Here is a 19,110-nt window from a genome sequence, read left to right as displayed (position 1 = left end):
CCCCGGCAGCGACCTCCCGGTGGGGCCAGCTGCGCCCACGCGTGTACCCGCTGGCATTAACCTCGGGGGGCTCTGCCCGTGCTCGGCCGCTGCCCCGGGCGGGTCCAGCGGTTCAGAGCAGCCGATACCGGGCTGGGGCGGGCCGAGGTACCGGAGCGTTGCTCGGGCCCCGCCTCACCGTCCCGCTCCGAGGCGGTCCCGAAGCACTGCCGAGCGCCCCCGGCGGGCGGAGCTGAAGGGGGTTCCGATCGCCGCGGGGGGCGGGCTGTGCCGGACCGGGCCGGTATCGGCTCCGCAGTGGCTGAGGGGTGGGAGCGGGGGGAGGAGAAGGGGGGGGAGGGGGGGATCGCGCGCCCCGCGCTGGCGCGCGGCGGGGGCGCGCGCGCGGGGCGCAGAGGAAGCAGCCAAGATGGCGGCGCGGGTGGCGCAGGGGCCGGCAGCCCCCGGGCTCGCTTAGGCCGCGGCCCGACCCCCCCCCCCGCCCCCCGCCCCCGTCCCGTCACCCCGGGCGGGCTTCCCCCACCCTCCCCCGCCCCCCGGTATTCCCCCTCCGGCAGCGCGGCGGCCGGCAGGATGCTGCCCTCGCAGGAAGCCTCCAAGCTCTACCATGACAACTACGTGCGGAACTCGCGCGCCATCGGCGTGCTCTGGGCCATCTTCACCATCTGCTTCGCCATCATCAACGTGGTGGTCTTCATCCAGCCCTACTGGGTGGGCGACAGCGTCAACACCCCGAAGCCCGGCTACTTCGGGCTGTTCCACTACTGCGTGGGCAGCGGGCTGGCGGGCCGGGAGCTGTCGTGCCGCGGCTCCTTCACCGACTTCAGCACCATCCCCTCGGGCGCCTTCCAGGCGGCGGCCTTCTTCGTGCTGCTCTCCATGGTGCTGACGCTGGGCTGCATCACCTGCTTCGCCCTCTTCTTCTTCTGCAACACCGCCACCGTCTACAAGATCTGCGCCTGGATGCAGCTGCTGGCAGGTACCCACCGGCAGCCCGGGCCCGGGACGCTGGGGTTCGATGGGAGAGAGGAGGGGTGGGGGGTGTCGGCGTGCGGGGGGTCCCCAGGGGCTGGTGATGAGCTGCCTGCCCACGGAAGACAGCTCAAGGGAGCTGGGTAGGGTCCAAGCACTGCGGGGCTCTGGCTCCAGGAGCCAGCCCCAGGGCTTGCTGGGACACCCAGGCCGGGCATAAGTGCTGATAGAGAGCCAGGAATGGGCACTGGCTCAGGGCACGGACAATCCAGGCACTGACAACCCTGGTAATACCAGGGTTGCTCAGGGAAGTTGGGTGCAAGTGCTCTGTATCCACAGGACATCCTAGCCAGGAATTAGTTCCAGGGCTTCCTGTGACACCCAGGCCAGGCACTAGTGCTGACAGAGTGCCAGGAATGGGCACCAGCTCAGGGCACTGGCACCTATGGCTCCCCTGGCCACAAGGAACACTAGGGTTGCCCAAGAAAGTCCGACTGGGTACAGGTACTGTAGGCCATCCCAGACAGGAATCAACACCATGGCTTCCTGGGATACCCAGGCCAGGCACTAGCACTGACAGAGCACCAGGAACAGGAGCCAAGCACCCAGAGATCCCCAGAAAGGTCAGACCCCAGGGAACTACAGGACTCACAGGTACACAATGGGAAAGCTGGATCAGGGACTCAGCTCCCAGGGTTCCCAGAATGGGCACCAGCCTTGGAGCACCTGGATAGCCTGGAGCACTCCAGAACATCCAGATCAGGCACTGGCCTTGGAACAACACAGGACACCCTGGGCCATGGACCCTGTAGGACACCCTACAACAAGGGCTGTCCCATAGAGTCAAGGACCAGCTGCAAGGATGCCCTTGGATTTGGGATCAGCCCCCTGAGGACCCATATCCCACAGGGCACCCCACATCAGGCCTGTCTACCCATCCCCAAGGGCATCCCTGAGCAAGCCTGCCCCCAGGGAATACCCACTTATGGGGAACCCCCAGTCCCTGAAGGGACCCAGTCACTGGCAGGAGCCCATATATGGACCCTCAGCCCTATAGAAGCACAGGCAGATCCTCCTGCTCCCCCTTAAAGAGGTGTGCCCAGGTCCCCTACCTCCTTTCAGAGACCTCCTGCTCTCTGTGTTAAGAGATCCTAAGTACAGTACTTTCCACAGAGGGACCCCATCTATTTACCTTGATGTCTCCTCAGAAATGCCCACAGCCTCAAGCCCTGTCATGCCCCCCAGAAGTGGCCCTGTCTGTAGATCCCTGTCTTAGCTCCCTCCACAGAAGAAACTCTACCACAGGTGTACCCCAGTACCCTCATAGACACACTCCTTGAAGGAACACCATACAAAAACCCAAACTTGAAGGGGACCAGACACAGCTCCCAAGTATCCCCTTGTGCATAGGCCTCCATGCTGTCCTCACAGAGGGGCTTTTGGGGAGAAAGGCCCTGAGAAAAGATGCTGAGTTTCCCCCAGTAGTGGGAACCTTCACTTCCTTTGCTCTCCAGTTTTACCAGCTGTGCAAGTGTGGCAAGACACTGTGTTGCTCCCCACTGTGTTCAAAGTGTGAACAGAACCAGAGCCTCCCCAATTCCTAGTGAAAGGACCTTTTTCCACTCTGCTGGGAGAATGGCCCCAGGCACTGATGTGTGAGGACACAGCTCCCCATGCCAGAGGCTTGCAGCTTGCCCAGCTCATTCCCTTGCAGCTTGGGCTCGGGTTGAGGAGCCAGTCCTCTCCTCATCCAGATCAGGACCACAGCCAGACCTGGGGCTGCCTTGGCTTGTTAGGAAATTCCTTCATCTTTAATTTTCCCTGTCCCAAAGATTTACTGGTTTAATGCAAGCTCAGAGCACAAATCCTACTGATTGTCAGCAGCTTAATCAAGTGAGTTGGAGCATCCAGCCAGCACTGCTGCTGCACAGGGAGCTGTGTGGTGGAGAGCACCACACCAAAGGCAGCCCTGGGCTTCCTGGTACCTCCAGTTCTGCCCAGCTTAGGCTTGGGTGACCACAGTAGCATCCTGTTGTCACCTCTGGGTACCTCTTGCCCTGCACTGGGACTTGTTCCTGTTCAGACTTTGCACCTTTCAGCTACACTTGCATTGTGAGAAACCTGAGTGCATGGCTTGCTGGAGCCTTGGGCCAGCTCCCCTGAACCCAGGTGGCCCCAGATTGGCTCAGAGCTCTCCTGAAGCAGCGTGGCTACGTGGCCTTTCTGCGTCAGGGAAAATCCAAGGTGGCATTAAAAGAGACTGGCCATCCAGCCTGCCCAAAGATGGGGCAGCACGAGAGAGCTTCTGTCCTGCAGGAGAGGCTGGTGTCACCCTCAGGGAGGGCCATAACTAAGGGGCAATGGGGTGGTGCATCTTGGCAGGCGAGAGCCTTGTCTGGGGGATGGGGTGAACATCCCTGGGCAAGTCAGAGGCTGCCACAGGTGAATGTGTTACCTTGCATGTGGAGAAGAAGCTGCTCTGTCCCATGGAGAGGACACCATGGGCCAAATCCCATGGGTAAGGCAGGGATGTGGCTCTACAAAGGCTGCTGCTAAGCATGATGCAAGCTTTGGAGATTCACCTGCATGGGAGGCTGGAGGGCTGTGCCAGAGCTGAGGACTTGGGAGGGGCAGGGAAGGAAACAGCATTCCTCCAGCTTCAGTGAGGTTTTAGCTGAAAGAGAACTTGCAGCACTACAACAGAAGCATCAGGAAGGCCCAAAGTTTCATGGTCTCACTGGTAAAAAACAGGTGAACAAAGTGAAATGTGCCACAGTGAAAGGGAGGGAGGTGGGGAAAGAGGTGGGTCCACCCCATCCCTACAGGGTGGCTGAAGCCAAGTATGGGGCACAAAAAATCAAGAGCAGGGGAAGAGGGAGGAGGATCAGGAATTCAGTGTCTCTTTCAGAAGAAGAAAAAGTTTAAATCATCAATGTCTAATTAGTGGACAACAATCAAGGAAGGGTTTAATTAGAGCTTCACAGAAAGCTCCAGCTCAAAGCCACTGCCCCCCTAGGAGGAAACTGGTTCTAATTAAGAGAAAAGACTCTGCTTTATCGCAAATAGAAACACAGCCATCTGCCCTGCTCAAAATCCCAGTAATACAGAACAGGAGATTTTGCTAAATCCTTCTGTTACAAAACCAGAAACGGACATTTAACACGAGCATGTCAACAACTGTGTGGCTGACCTGGATGCCAACCTAGTCCTCAAAATTAGCAGGGGGAAGTCTCATGGGATGGTGCTTACTTGAAGAGAAAAGGGCTGTGTGGGTGATCCCTCTCATCACCACCTGAGGAGGGCAGGTACCAGAGTGAGATGAAGGCAGCAGCCCTGGTTTGGTGGATGCCTCCATTCCAGCAGCCACATAACTCAACAGTCATCTGCTGAACACCAGAGCACAGGATTACACTACCACCACATGCTGAGGAGGCTGCACAGGAGCTTGAGCTTGTCTTCTGAATCCCTAATTCTCTGCTGTAACCCAAGATGTGGTCACCCTGTGACTTAACTCCAAGCTTTGAACAGAGTTATCCTGGTGTCCAGTGCTGATGCTGGAGTGAGAGACCCTGGGCAGCTCTGTGTGGCCCTGCACACACCTGCCTCCCGTGAGGGTGGTTACTCCAAGCAGGTCCAGGGGGTTGTTTTCAGGGGGGCTTTGGTTTTGTACTTACGGTCTACTGAGGGTCAGAAGAGGCAGCCAGCTGAGTACACAGTCCCTCCTGCATGGAGGAACCATTTAGTTCTGTTTCAAGGTGTTTGTTTCTCCATCAGTCAGCATGGTGAGACCTTCCACATCAGCATGGTGAGACCAGACTGTTCCAGGCCAGGAACAAGCATGACACTTGAGTGCCTTTCCACCCAGTACATCTCCTTGGCCATGGGCCTGGGGTTTATCTTCATCAGTGGCAATTTGGAGTTAATTATGGCTTGTCCAAGCATCTCGGACATGGAGAATGTGATGATATGTACCCATCTCAGCCCATTTCTCCTTTGAGAGACACCCTTTGGAGCCACACTCACCTCTCAGTGGGGCCCTACACCAGTGTGTAAATCAGGAGCAGAGGCAGAGCCTTGATCAGGAGCTTCATCTCGTGCACCTGGGCTACGTCTGGCTCCATCTGGGTTGGGACCCCCCCCACAGGCAGCTGTGTGGCATTGTTTTGGTTAGGAAAGGTGGTTCCTAACCACCCTGTTAGAAGCCTGTTGCCAAGGTGCCAGGCTGAGTTCAGCTGTGCTGTGTGGTGTGGCTGCAGCCTCAAGTGAGAGCTGGGTCTGGCCTGAGCAAATGCCTCAGCCCCAGAGCAATCCCTGGTGCTGGTGGCGATGCAGTGGCTCTGCTGAGCTATGTCAGAATGGGCTTATCTTCCCAACTTGGGACTTGCTGGAGAGCCTGCTCCTCTTAAGAGAGGACTTGAGGGTTTCATGGATATAAAAGAAATTAATTTAAATTCTTAATGAAGAAATGTGAGATGGATACTGGTGCTCCAAACCAGCCAGGAGCATAACTGGGACAGCTGCTGGGAGTGAGGACGATGTAGCCTCAAACTCTTCCTCTGCCCAAGGGAGAAATATTGATATTGCCAACATATGATCTTCCAGGTGAGTCGTTTCCACCTGCCAGTCTTGCTGCAAAAAGAAGACATCACAGCAAGTAACCTTCACATTTGCTGAATTACTGGTTTTTGGCCCCCAAAAAAGCTTTCCCCTCTCCTTCCTCTGCCACTCCTGTGGGGAAATGGGGACCAGAGCAGCAGATCTGATGTCTGTCCAGCCTTGTGCACCACAGCATCCAGCCCTGAGCTCTGGAAGGAAGCAGAGCCTTCCTGTAGTAGCTCTTGATGTGCTGGTGGACCCACAGGGAAGGGCTGAGCTGGGTGTTTCAGAGCTGCTTGTGTCCTGGAGCTTACATCCCTGAACTGTTGTTCCAGATAAAGTAACTGTCAGTTCTGATTCATACAAACTCATAACTCTATTCTGAATCCCGCTGATTTTTTGGCTCAGAAACAGCCTGCGGAGCAAAATGCCATAAGGAAACTCCTGTGTGTGTAAATGGCCAGCGTTTGCTGTCCTGAGCATGCTGCCTTTAATTTTCATTTATTTTTGAGGGATTTCTATTTTTAGGAGGGAGAATGGCCTTGCTTGTTCACTTTGCTTTTGGTGCTCAGCTCTCAGGAGCTTTCCTAGTGAGAAGATGCAGACCCCAAAGGCAATGCACAGCCCTTGTTCCCCCAGGGGTTCAGAGCTGGTGTGCAGTGCCCAGGGGCACCACGTCCCCAGTGGGGACCCACCGTGTGCCATTGGCATCGTGGTGAGTGGCCATGGGTGCAGAAGCAGTGGGTGCAGGCACCCAGAGCTTCCTCCCCTTTGCACAGACAGGAGGTGCCAAGGGGGTCACCAAAATAACCACAACAAAGAAATGTGTCTGACAAACCCTTGCTGACCCCAACCTGTGTTTAAGAAGCCCCTTTGAGACCCAGCAGTTGCTGATTGCCCCCCATTTACCTCCACATTTTCTGTTTTTCCATCCCTTGGGTGTCCTGTGTGCCTCTTCTTGGAGGGATGTGGGGAGGGGACACGTGTTCGCTGCAGGGCATGTCCTTAGCCCCCTTCCACCCATGGCAGATGAGAGCAGTGAAAGCCAGTCTTCACCCAAACCTGCAGGCTAAACCAGACAACAAAAATGATTAAAAAATCAGATTGGAATAGATTTTAATCCTGCAAGCCCAACTGCATGGGGCTGAGGAAGCTGGGTTGGACTTGATGATCTCTGAGGTCCCTTCCAACCCAACCAATTCTATGATTCTATGATTCTAAGCTCTGGGATAACCCTGGCACTCAGCAAACACGCGGGTTACTCAGACAGTCCAAATTAGATAAATGCACCTTTTACCAGGGAGTGTTATCTTGCCAGAAGTCTCCTCTTCTCTCTCTGTTCAAATCTCACTCATGTTGAAGCCTGAGTCACAACCCTGGGTTCCCTTCAATTAATTTATTTCACAAGGATATCAAAATGCCTTGAGATTCCCATTTCATTTCCAGGGGACCCTGACCTCGAGGAGTGGGAAGCCGTGAACCAGCTGCAAAACCAAGCCAAGAACTGCTGATTTCCCCAGGATCAGAGCCCCTGCTCCCATAGGCAGCCCTGCAAACTGCCTGCCTGCAACACCCTGCCCCACTGATCACCAAAATGCCCAGTCTCAAGTTTGTCTTCCCAACTGGGAAAACTCTGAAACAGGGAGTTGGAGCCCAGGGCCTGGGGGAGGGATGGCAACCATGGGATGCCATGAAGTGGCCGACTGTCCTTGGTGCCATCTTCATCAGGGACCAGCACCACACCCTCAGAAGGAGGAATTAAAAGCAAAATAAATGGGAATTAGGTAAATTTTTTGCCTCTTTAATAGTGGCTCTTGTAGGAGGCATCACTTGGTGACTTTCCATACAGTTGCAAGGTGTAGAAATGGCCTGTTTTAAAAAAAAAAACAAGGTTTCCCCACAGGTCTGCTAGTGGCCTTGAGGCACTGGGAGGCAGATGGTGGCAAGAGGTGCTGCAGGCAGGGGGATGGGCAGGCAGAGCCCTGTCCTTGCACCCTCAGACTTGCTGCAAGGGGCTTGTTGAAAAGGGCAGTGCCAAGGCCTGTCAACCTTGCAGGGATTCCCCCCCTTCTTCATGCTCTGCACTTCAATGTCTCTCCTTGCTGCAGGCACAGGAAGGTGTTTCCAGGACATCAGGCAGCCTGGGGACACTCAGAAAAGGGAATTGCTTGTGACAGAGGAGAGGACTCCACTTGCTGCAGGGAACATGTAGGACAGATGGGAGGAGGAGGGCACCGTGCTGCTCTTTGCTGGGAGAGGACCTGCCTTGTGTGGCACGGCTGCTTCCTGAGGAGCTGTGTGGCAGTGAGGGGCTCTGGCCCTGGGTTGGGCACATGCAGTGACTTGGGCACTTTCCTTTGCCCTGGTAGTTAATTTGTAGTTTAATTCTTTCTGGCAAACAAGGGCTATGAGTTTTTGGGCAGAGCTTCTGGAGCTACTCTGGTGCCAGTGCAGAGTGGGCACATGGGGAGAGAAGAAGCTGGGCAGGCAGACACAGGCTGGAGCCAACCCTGGTCGTCCTGATTGTGACAATTGCTGCATGTCCCCAGGGCTGTGCTGTGACAACCTGCTGCACCAGTGGCTTACATGCTATGTGTTTGTCCTGTGCCTTTTTGAGCCACTCTCTGCTTTAGCCTGAAACCTCGTGTCCTTCATGAGTGCACATTAATCCAATGCCTCCTGTGCCACTGCCCTGTCCTGCCATGTTTGCTGATATCCTGGGAGACCCTCACCCCAGAACCTGTGCTGTCTGCAGAGCAGTGAGCACTCAGCAAGCTCCCATTTTACTGAGACAGCTGGAACCTCCCAGAGCCCAAATAAATGTTCAAAATGCAGAGAAAATACTGCTTGTAGAGTCCAGGAAAAGACCCAGGGGCTGCCATTCTCCTGCAAAGGACTGGCCAAGGCCCATGCACAAAAGTTGGGAGCTCACCTGAACCCTTGCTGATGGAAGTAACATTGGTGCCTGATATATATTTTTTTAAAACTTAATTTGGCCTTCTCCCACTCCCCTCTTCTTCCCTGAGCTGAGAGGCTGTTGCTGAGGGTTGCTGCCTACTCAAGCAGCTGGAGCACTCACCTGGCTGTGCTTCCTCCTGGTCTCACTCTGCACTTGTGGCTCCTCTCTCCTCGCCATTTTCAGCAAAGCTGTGACAGCCGTGCCCATGATCATGCTGGGTCCTGTCACCCTGACCAGCACTGGAGGGGTAAAATCACCCCCTCTCTGGGGACAGACACAGAGCACTTTAGCTTTTTTCACAACTGCTCTGCACTGGGACCTCAGTGTGGTCTCACAATCCTTTTGGCATCTCTGTTTTCCTGGGAAGAGTCCCTGGCACAGGTCTGCTGCTCCTCTTTGGTTGTACCATAACACAGCTGAGTTGGTCCCTCTGGTTGGTGCTCAAAGAGACCAAGACCCTGAAGTCCCCATTTGTGCATGGGCCAGGTTTGGGGCAGCCACGTACAAATGCAGTCCCCAGGGTAGGGGTGACCATCACCCTTCACACAACTTGGCTGTTGTGAGGCCAAGGCAGACAAAGGCTGACTGGGGGGCTCAGTGCAGGCACCCCACTGCCACCCCATATCCCTTCTGATGTGTCCCTCTCCTCTCCTCCCTGTAGCGCTCTGCCTGGTGCTGGGCTGCATGATCTTTCCTGATGGCTGGGATGCAGAGACCATACGGGACATGTGCGGGGAAAAGACAGGGAAGTACTCCCTGGGTGACTGCTCCGTGCGCTGGGCTTACATCCTGGCCATCATTGGCATCCTCAATGCCCTCATCCTTTCCTTCCTGGCCTTTGTCCTCGGCAACCGGCAGAACGATCTGCTGCATGAGGAGCTCAAGACAGAGAGCAAAGGTGAGCCCCACACCATGGCCCAGGGGGTGATCTGGGGTGGCAATAGCCACTCAGCCCCCCCATTGGTCTGCAGGCAGGTGAGGGTCCTGCGGGCTTAATGGCCACCTGCAAAGTAAGGCTGGGTGGGAGTGGGCTGCTGAGCCCTCACCCTGCCTGATGCCTTCTTTTCTCTTTCCACAGATTTTGTCGGCACTGCGGTAAGTACTGGGTGTCACTGTGCTGCCCTCCAGCCCTGACTGTGCAGTGTGCCTGGGTGTGAGTGTGCTGGGTGGCCCTGCATCTGATGGGATGGGGCAGATGGGGTGAAGGGAGGCAGCAGGGGTGGGGACAGGCATGTATGTGGCATGTGCTGGTGAAGCCAGGCCTGCCCAGTGCCATCCCCAACCCACTGTGCTCTCCCCACAGAGGATATAAGGCCAAGCACCCACAGCAGGACTCTCTTCCTGTGGCCGGCAGCCTGGGCACTCCCTCCCTGTCCTGCCCTTCATCTGCTGCCAGAGGCCACGCAGTGTCCCGCGCCACCCCCCGGACCCTGCCACCCGCGCTGGGGACCTGCTGGCCACCCGCCGTGTCCATGGCCACCTCCATGTCCACGCCGGCACCGCCATCCCACGCATCCTGCCAGCTCCGCATCCCCCGCTGCCCGCAGGCTGCCGCCAGGGGAGGACGCCCCAAACCTGCTTCGTTCAAGAACAGTGTCCAACTGCAGTTTTGTTCCAAGGAAAAAACAATCTCCAAGTTTTTAACAGATTTCTACATCCCCAGGACTCCTGACCTGACGCCTCCCACCCAAACGCGCACCCAGCGACGCCCTGCGCTGGCTGCTCCCCAGCCCCCTTCCTGCTCCCATTTTGTACAGCTCCGTGATCCTGATTCCATGGCCAGGGGACCCAGCATCCAGAACGGGGCCCAACCCCTACTTTTACATGTAAATTCATATTCTCTAAACAGGGTAAAAGTGACTTGAGCCCCCCCCTGCCCCTGGCCTCAGGACATGGTGTTTTTTGGCCTGTGGCTGGGGCTGCAGGCTGCCCCGCAGCACAGGGACCGCAGGGGCCTCGCTGCCACCGGTCTCTGGGACACCTGGCCTGTGTCACTGCTGAATGTAAGCCCTGGTAAGTGGGAGCAACTGAACATCCAAAACCCCCCAGCGCAGGAGCAACAGGACCCCCCTGCCAGCCCCCTTCCTCAGCCAGCTGCGGGCTGCTGCCAAACGCCTTCCCTCCCCATCCCCATACGGTGCTTTATCTCCACTGGTGACAGCAAGGCTCTCCCTGCCATATGGCGTGGCCAGGGGGACCCAGACACTCCCATGCCCACCCCATCCTGGCCACGTCCTTTGGTTGCACCTCACTGGCCTGCAGTCACACCATGGCAGCTGCCCAGGGCAGTGCTGAGCCTGGCAGCCTCCAAGCACGACCCGGCCTCAACTGCACACATGGAGCCAGCACCGACACCCCCGGACACCCTCCTGGCATGGCAGCCGTGGCCCAGCTGTGGCTCTGCTGGCCAAACCAGCGTGTGCGGGCCCCCGCAATGCAATAAAGTCCTCAGCACTGGATGCGTCTCAGTGCGAGTAGCCGGGGGCTGTTTGCAGGGCCCCCCCCCCGGGAATGACTGGCCCAGGCAGGGCTGGACCCAGGCGCTGGGCAAGGCCTGGGAGCGGGAACGTGTGGGGGACCAGAGCACTGGGACAGGCAGCCCTGGGCAGAGGAGCTGCTCCCCATCTGCAGGCCATGGGCAGGGGCAGGGCGTAAGAAAGCTGCTGGGAAGCAGCAATGAAGAACCATTGCCAGAACCTTTGCCAGCTGGTGAGCTGGGGCGTCGGGAGCCTTTGAGTCGTGCCCTACAGGGTGGCAGTGAGGGACAGAGCTGTGCCGAGACACCCACCAGGAGCCACGGTTGCCCAGGATGGCATGGGTGCCGACACTCCTTTTGACAACAGCCTCTGCTGGACACAAGCCTGGCAGTGCCCACGTCCTTCCAGCAGCATCCGTGTCCCTCTGGCGGCGTCCATGTCCCTCCGGCGGCGTCCATGTCCCTCCGGCACGGAGCGGGGTCAGCAGGCAGCCCCCAGGCCTTGCCCAGCTTGAGAGTGCTGCTGCCGGCTGCGTTGGAAAAACAAAGGAAGAATATCAGTGGAGAAAGGAATACAGTAGCTGTAATATATCTGTATTTTAGTACAAAGTTTGATACAGTGTTTCACAAAACCTTATTGAAAAATATAATTCAAACCAGACAAGCTTGGAGCCCTGTGATGTGGGGACACTGGGATGGGCTCCTCTGGGCACTGCTGATCAAGATGAGAGGGTCTGCAAGGAGAGTGTTGAAGGACCCAATATAGGCACCAACCACCAGGGTGGGGAGAGCATCTGCACATGGGGTTCAGCCATAGTGGGGCCGTGCCCACGGGCTGAGCCTGTGCTGGCTGCCACGCAGTAGGGAAGAGTAGACAGTGTGTCCCCAGAGAAAGGGTTTGTCCCTTACTGTGGCAAATCAGGAGGTGGGGTGGGGGTCCTGTCCATCACTAGGAGCCTTTCAGCTCTCCTGCCACTCCATGGGTTCCCAAGGTTGCAGGAACAGTTTACCCCAGATGGTCTGTGGGCAGCTCCTGAATCTCAGCAAATTCTTGGGGCTTGATGTAGAAACAACTCATGTGGCCCATCAGTCCAAGGGTGCATCTGGGTAGAGGAGCTGGGGCAATTCTTTCCAGGCTGCACAAGGACAGCCTAGGGACACCTGGAATGTTTTGGCCAGCTCTGGCCTCCCCAGTATGGAACATGCTCACAGCCAAGGGGTGGGCTTGGGCAGATCCTGGGGGAGGAGCCAGACTCGTCTGGGAGACACATGGGGACAGAATGAACCCCAGGAGTCCCATGAGGTGTCAGGGGGGACATGTTCAAACAGGGTGGTTGAACACCAAAAGCCTTGAGACCACAGTTGTTCCAGTTTTGAGGATCAGCACTTGGAGGCACACCTGTAGGCCTTGTTTCAGGCTCAGCACATCTCAGAGTTCCCAAGGAAAAGACAATTGGTATGAGAATTAAAAACCCTGAAACCAGGTTTTGAAGCAGGTGTAGTAGTACAGGGGGACACTCTCCATTCTGTCTCCTCACAAATGAGCTGGGGTGAGGAAACGAGCAGAAGGGCAGCCACAAGCTCAGGGAATTCCTCTTCCCTCAGGATCTGTAGCTGCCAGAGAAGTCCCTGGTTTCACCCAAAGTCCTGGCAAAAAGGATGGTCTGCAGGGCTGCTCCTGTAGGGGTTCATACATCCTGCAGGGAAGAAGAGATGCCAACATGCACACCCTCACTCCCCAACCTAAGCATCAGTGCTGGAGATGGCACAGAAACAGAAACTGACTTTCAAAAACACTGGTTTTCAAGTTAAGTATTTTTATTATCAAAATTATTACATCTCTTGTGAAAGTTCAAATGTTACAGCATGGTGTAAAAACTCCACTAGAGTAAGAAGCTACAGCCCCCACCTTTCCAAGAGCTTTCCAGGGTCCCTCCCTCCTGCCCCCCTGCTGTGTCCAAAGGTGTCAGAGCCTCTGGGCAGGGCCTCCCTGCCCCCCTCCTGCCGCCTGGCAGGGCAGAGCCCGCCTGCCCCGTGGTGCTCAGAGCACGAAAGGGGAGGCTGCACCCCCAGGGCTAAGCCATGTGAAGTTTACACCTATTTTATACAGTATACAGACACCCAACGGCGGGTGACAAGTTCCATCCCAACACGCTCACAGCCAGACAGTGTGAGAAAAGTTATTCTTTGTTTCAATATTTTAAAAGTCTCCCCTAGGTTGAACAAACACCTGATTTCAGTTGTGAATTAGAGAAACCTGTAACAGTCCTAAAAAAAAGGAAGAAGACTGTGCATCTGAAAAGACAGGGGAGACAGGCTCACAGCATTATGTTATCCAAGAGAAAGGAGAAGTTCCACTGCAGCACCAGGGATGACACCTGTCGTATATTAGCTAACCTACTATGGTTATAACTGAATATAAAATTAGATAAATAAAAACACGCCCGATATTACAGTAAACAAGTGAGAAAGAAGCTGGCAAACGTATGGAATTGAACAGACAGCGCACTGTGTCCAGGCTGGCTCTGCTGCTGCACTCGGCAGATGACAGAGGCTGGGACAGACATCCTACATGGAGAGCCCCTGGCTCAGCACACCCACAGGGGTGCCCACCACCACCCCACCACCACCTCTCTGCAGCCCCTGTTCCTCAGCCAGGCAGCCCCCACAGGCCACAGCACCACTTGGCTTTTTGGGCAGCCAGACACCCCCTGGCCCCAGCAATGCTCCCACTCACAGACCTGTGACAGAGCAGCACATGACAGTGCATCCCAGACCCTCTGCAGCAACAGGCACACACACTCCGGCCCCCCACCCCCTGCTAGTTCACATTTGCAGAGACTCCGCTGTCTCGGAAAAAGCTCTGCCCATGGCAGTGGTGATTCAGGCCCAAAGGCAGCTGTGTGCGCTCAACTGCTTGTGACTGGAATGGTTGTAACGGGTTAAAACCCTCCCCAGAATGCACTGAGAACCTGACCTATAAAGAGAGCTTTGGGACTGGAGTTCAACTTCCCCAATGTATTCTTTAAACTGCTTTCATATTCAAAAAGACGTCCGTACTGCATGAGTGACTATGGCCATGGGCACGGACCAGAGACACAGGCTGCACCACAGTCATTGCACTTGAACCATTTGCGCTTTTTTTTTGTTTTTCTTGTTTGTTTGTTGGGGTTTTTGTTTTGTTTTGTTTTGCAATGTACCCACACATCAAGGGAACAGCTTTGCTACAGTCTCTGCCTCACAGAAACCTGTGTTCTCCTATTTGGCCAGAGGCCAATACTGCTCACAAACCTCACCCGTGCATTTCAGACCTCAGCCTCTGACCCCTGGCACCCCAGCATCAGGTGCAAGCTCCCAACACTGGCCCAGGGGCCACTTCCAGAGGTGACTGGAAGGAGCTATGGGCAGTTTTGTCCTCCTGGAGTCCAGATGGCCCTAGGAAAGTCCCGTTTGAGTCTTTACTCCAGAACCTTGGAGCTGCTGAAGTCTGTACTGATGGACACTGCTGCCCCCACGGTGTGGATAGTGTTGTGCATTGGAGATCACTGCCCCCCGGGAGCCCTGGTAGAGCACAGACTGCCCAGAACTCTGCAGGCAAGTCCGCAAGTCTGACTGTAGTGACCGAGCACTTTGGGGAGCAGAGGTGGAGCCTGATGTGCCTGTGCAGGGCTGGGAGCCCGACTCGGAGGAAAGAGAGTCCACAGCTGTCTGCTGTGCTGGGCTGGCAGCAGCAGGGCAGCTCTTCTTCAGGAGGCTGCTGCTGATGCTGCCAGAGTGCTGCTGGCTGCTGTAATAACCCGAATTCCCTGCAAACAGGGCAGAGGAGTCTGTGGAGACCGAGTGGGCAGGACTGGAGTAGGAGGTGGAGGAGAGGGATGATTCTGAGGAGCCATGCGAGAGGCTGTGTCCTGTCCTCTGTGCTGCTGCTCGATAGCTGTATCCAGGAGATGGAGTAAGGTGTCCTCTGTAAGGGGAGGAACTCTGCTGAAGAAGGGACTGCGACTCTGCCTGGGGACTGTCAGACTGCAGGAGCTGAACAGGTCCAGTGGGAAAAAAAAAAAAAAAAAAAAAAAAGAAGACAAAACATGTCAGACTGACTTCTCTGTTTCCTATCTCCTTTTCATGCCAATGGTGCTTAGAGGTACTGCAGGATAGGGAATAACAGGCAGACAAACCCAGTTTTCCCCTGTAATCCTGTCAAAAGCTTTATTTCAAAACAGGCAGATAATATATTAAATAATTTACCTGGTAGCTGTATCGAGAAGGACTGTAAACTGCTGGTCCTTTGTGGGTTTCTGGAGTGTCTCCTCCTGCTGTGTCTGCAATGTACAGGCAAGATGTTAAAGCTCACTCCCTGAACTGAGGCCACAGCAGCTCCCTTTCAAATTACAGCCGCACACACCCCAGCTGTCTTGTTCTGCATCCAGCTACAGCTGAGACAGGAGCAGCTTTCTCCAGCCATCAGCCCCGCAGAAGCTGAAGAACCCTAGCAAAAGGCAACTGTAAAATTTAATGTGTACTCATCAGCCACACATTAGAACAGAAGTTTTCCTTTCCCCAGTTTGGTCATGTAGCCCAAAGCTCACCTGTCTTGGACAGAATATCTGAACAGCTGCACCTCACAGCCACAGCCTGGGCTTCCTTCACTTTCCAGAAAGATATGAGAGGCAGAACATAATTTCTAAGGACTCAGCAACTCTCTACTTAGCCTTGGTCATAGGAATCCACAATAGCTACAGCTGGGGAGATGAAACTGTCCCTTCTCAGAGGACTGTCAGCAGGATCCCACTGCAGGTTTTCCTCAAAGAAAGATCCAGACAATGCTAAAGACTGAGAACCTAAGCTGCCATGGCTGTCAGCACCCCTGCTGCTGTTTGTGGATTATGCTTTACAAATCAACTGAGCTCCTCCAAAAGGAGTAACTTTTAGACCTCAGAAATGCCTAATTCAGAAACAGGACAAGATGAGGAAAAGGCTTTGAAGTTTGAGGGGTAACAACAGCACAGCACACAATGATCCACCTTTGCCACATGAGAGATCAAGAAAAATAAGCTGCTTCTTGACAGAGCAAACCTTTCTAGCACCTTTATCTCAGAGGATAGGTGAGCTTCATGTCCTACCAAATAACTGAACCTGAACTGGGGCAGGCAAGAAATACTTACTGCAAGTGACCCAGCCACTTTGCCACATGCGTATTTCAGTTGCTACTACTGTATCCAAGGGGTTCAGCTGGGATCCTGCTTTCTTTAGGAGGGAGTGAAGCGGGTAGGACTAGAAAATTTCACATCAGAGATATGTTGCCATCTAATCAGACAGAGCTGTTTAGCTGCAGCATCTCAGGGATTCTCAGCAGCCACATTTGAAATGCCTTGCTAAACCAGTGTTGGTATTAGTATACAATTTATGTGACAGATGTGTCTCAGCCATGAAACAGGACACGCTGCCTTAGTCTGCTCTGTGCTTCTGCCAGACTGGCCTGGCTTTGCACCAGATGCACTGGCACAATCACCCGTGTCAGCAGTGCCCACAGTTCTGCAGTCCTTGTCCTCTCTGTGCTACACCACAGTTGCTGGTTCAGCTAAACAGGGTTCTGGAAGAAGTTGTCTTGTCTGCTGTTGAGGCTTGGAAGCGTTCCTCCTCAGGGCACAAGGCCTGCACAGAACCCAGGCTGTGAAGCTTTCAACATGTGTCCTCTGCTGTATTCCATTTTCTGAAACTACATCTGATACATCAAGTCTATGTTTGCTGTGGGTGACCTTCCAAGTACTGCACTGCAGAAAGGCAAAACCTGAAATCTGGAGCATGTTTTGTTATGCAGTCAAGCACAGAAGAGACAAAATACTAAATCCAGGAGATGGTTGTGATTAATGGAATTTGAGTATGAGAATCACAAGAAATCCAAAGTTTTCAGGAAAAAATTGTTTCTTAAGAGGCCAGACACACCAGCAGGGCTGCACAATTTACTGGCAGCAAATTGCCTGCTAATAGCAAAAACTTCAACAAGTTAAAGACTATCAACTGTAGTACAAAAGGTGAATAAACTGCAACTTTCCTGATTTTGTTTTATGTAAACTTAAAAGATCAAGCCAAAACTTTCCTCCTCCATTTCTTAATACCTGCACAAGGAAGGACATAAAGAACAGCTTTTCTTCACTGCACTGGCCCATGCCAAGCCAAAGCACACATGAAGTGACAGCTTTAGCTGAGAGCAGCTGCAATTCTCACAAGTGTGGCATGAACACAAATTCCATCTCATTCCTATATGCCCCAGTAGCAAATCATCCAAGTCTGGAGCTTTTAGTTTCTCTCATGTTACTATCTGTTACAGTATCGAGTAAACATGTATCTTCACAACTCCTACAGGTGACACCAGGAGTGGCAGGGACTCAGCCACTCATTTGTTTTACTAAGCAGATGGCTCACAGAATCTGAACAAGCTACTGAGGAAACTGCCAGAGTATGCAAAAGAAGAAAAAAATATTTTGCTGTGCTAGGATCAAAGAGACAAAAAGATTTTTGCCAGCTACAGCACTAAGTTTTCACAGTCTGGAGTGGGATGGGCTTTATGTAGCAAGGAAGAAGAATGGATCCAAGTAACTGAAACTTGTAATTCCAGCCTAACCCATCATCAGCCAGCTGTGACCATCTCTGCCAGAAATCTCTAACAACAGTTCTCAACTATGAGGAAGCAAGGACTGATGGTAACATACAGATCAAGTAATTTAAATATGATAGTCCATTTCTGTAAGTCCCAAAAGTGATCAGGGTTCTGAGGGCATGATCTATCCGAGCAAAACAACCACATTCAAGAGACCACAAAATAAATAAATAAAGAAAATCAACTCCATTTCACAGCCAAGAAATTAGGCAATGATGAAGTGATCTGTTTGTCTCACAGGAAGTCACATCTCACCTTCAGACTATAGAGGGAAAAGTAAAGCCTGGAAGCTTAATTAGTTCATAGCACTGCTTAAAGCCTAAACCTTCATTTTAGTGTGATAATACATTTATCTGAATGTTCAGCCAACTAGAATTATTATAGCACTTTCAACCCCAGTACACAGGGAAAATTGAGGCAATGCTACTCAACCTATGTGACCAGGGACAGAAAAGCTGCCCCTGCCAGAGCAGGTAGTCTTCAATACAAACCCTGGAGAAACCTGGAAGTCTTCCAGGTCAAGCAAAAGTAGGATAATAGGTTCAGGCAATATCTAAATAACAATAAAGTACGTTTTGCAGGAGGCTCTTAAAAGATACTGATAATTTTAAAAATGAAGGTAAAATTAGCTTCACAGACAAGCTTGCAGAGTTATTTGAGTCTATTATTTCCCACCAGCTCAATGCTCAAAAGTTTTATTGTCCTACCTGCATCTCTCTCAACAGCACTGTCACAGGAAGGTGAGGATTCATTTCTCTGGGATACCTTGGCACCACTCCGCAGCACCTTCTCCAGGATGCCTCGGCCCTCTCGAAGCCTCTCCACTGATGTTGGGACCATCCTGCAACAAAATCCCAGTAACAGCTGAGGATTGCTGTCAAACAGCCAAGAGCAATGTGACCAACACACAATGGGGCTGCAGAGCCCTTGGTATAATCACAAGGTTTAAGTTTCTGTTTAAATTCACTGGTATGATGTTAGTGCAAATCCCTGCTATGAAACGGAGGAATCAGAGACCACCAGCTCCCTAGAGAGATGAGGAACAAACTTCTGAACTGCTTTTGGAATGTAAGTAGCCTCTGGTGGGATTTTAGACTGCCAGTCACTGGCTACCATGACAGCACTGCCATCAGAAATACAAAATCTTTACTCTTATCAGAAACATGCTATAAACACCCAGTTCAGCAGATCATCTGATTACTGGACACCTACTCCCAGAATATGGTTTCAAGATTTAAAAGCATTTTGAAAAAACTGGTATTATTTTAAAGTTAATGCAATCATTATGCACAGATACTTTCATTCAAGCTAAAAAGAAGCAAACCCAAACCCTTTATGACAATACAGCATTAAGATACTACACTCAGATAATGTGATGCCCCTGGTGCAGAGCTAGCTTGGCCATTCTGCTAATTAATGCTACTTTGTCCCATTTACTTTTCAATGTGA

The 19,110-nt window shown here is 53.2% G+C and overlaps 2 protein-coding genes across 4 annotated transcripts in view; one reads left to right on the top strand and one right to left on the bottom strand.

Moving 5' to 3' along the window:
* Positions 1-378: 378 nt before the first annotated feature.
* Positions 379-11,660, top strand: LHFPL4 (LHFPL tetraspan subfamily member 4). Its single transcript, XM_030458404.1, has 4 exons — positions 379-979; positions 9,189-9,425; positions 9,606-9,622; positions 9,831-11,660. The coding sequence occupies exons 1-4, from the start codon at positions 574-576 to the stop codon at positions 9,837-9,839; spliced, it is 669 nt and encodes a 222-aa protein (XP_030314264.1). The 5' UTR covers positions 379-573; the 3' UTR covers positions 9,840-11,660.
* A 1,149-nt stretch (positions 11,661-12,809) lies between these two features.
* SETD5 (SET domain containing 5) overlaps positions 12,810-19,110 on the bottom strand; it is a 65,437-nt gene continuing 59,136 nt past the window's right edge. For all 3 annotated transcript variants that reach the window (XM_030458250.1, XM_030458251.1, XM_030458252.1), the window contains 3 exons: positions 18,369-18,502; positions 15,249-15,322; positions 12,810-15,035 (listed from right to left, as the gene is read on the bottom strand). In XM_030458250.1, the coding sequence (XP_030314110.1) occupies positions 14,439-15,035; positions 15,249-15,322; positions 18,369-18,502 (805 nt within the window). In that variant the 3' untranslated portion in view covers positions 12,810-14,438. The remainder of the gene's footprint in view (positions 15,036-15,248; positions 15,323-18,368; positions 18,503-19,110) is intronic.

Source organism: Calypte anna, chromosome 12 (assembly GCF_003957555.1).
Source record: "Calypte anna isolate BGI_N300 chromosome 12, bCalAnn1_v1.p, whole genome shotgun sequence".
NCBI lineage: Eukaryota > Metazoa > Chordata > Aves > Apodiformes > Trochilidae > Calypte > Calypte anna.
This window is presented reverse-complemented; position numbering and strand designations above follow the sequence as displayed.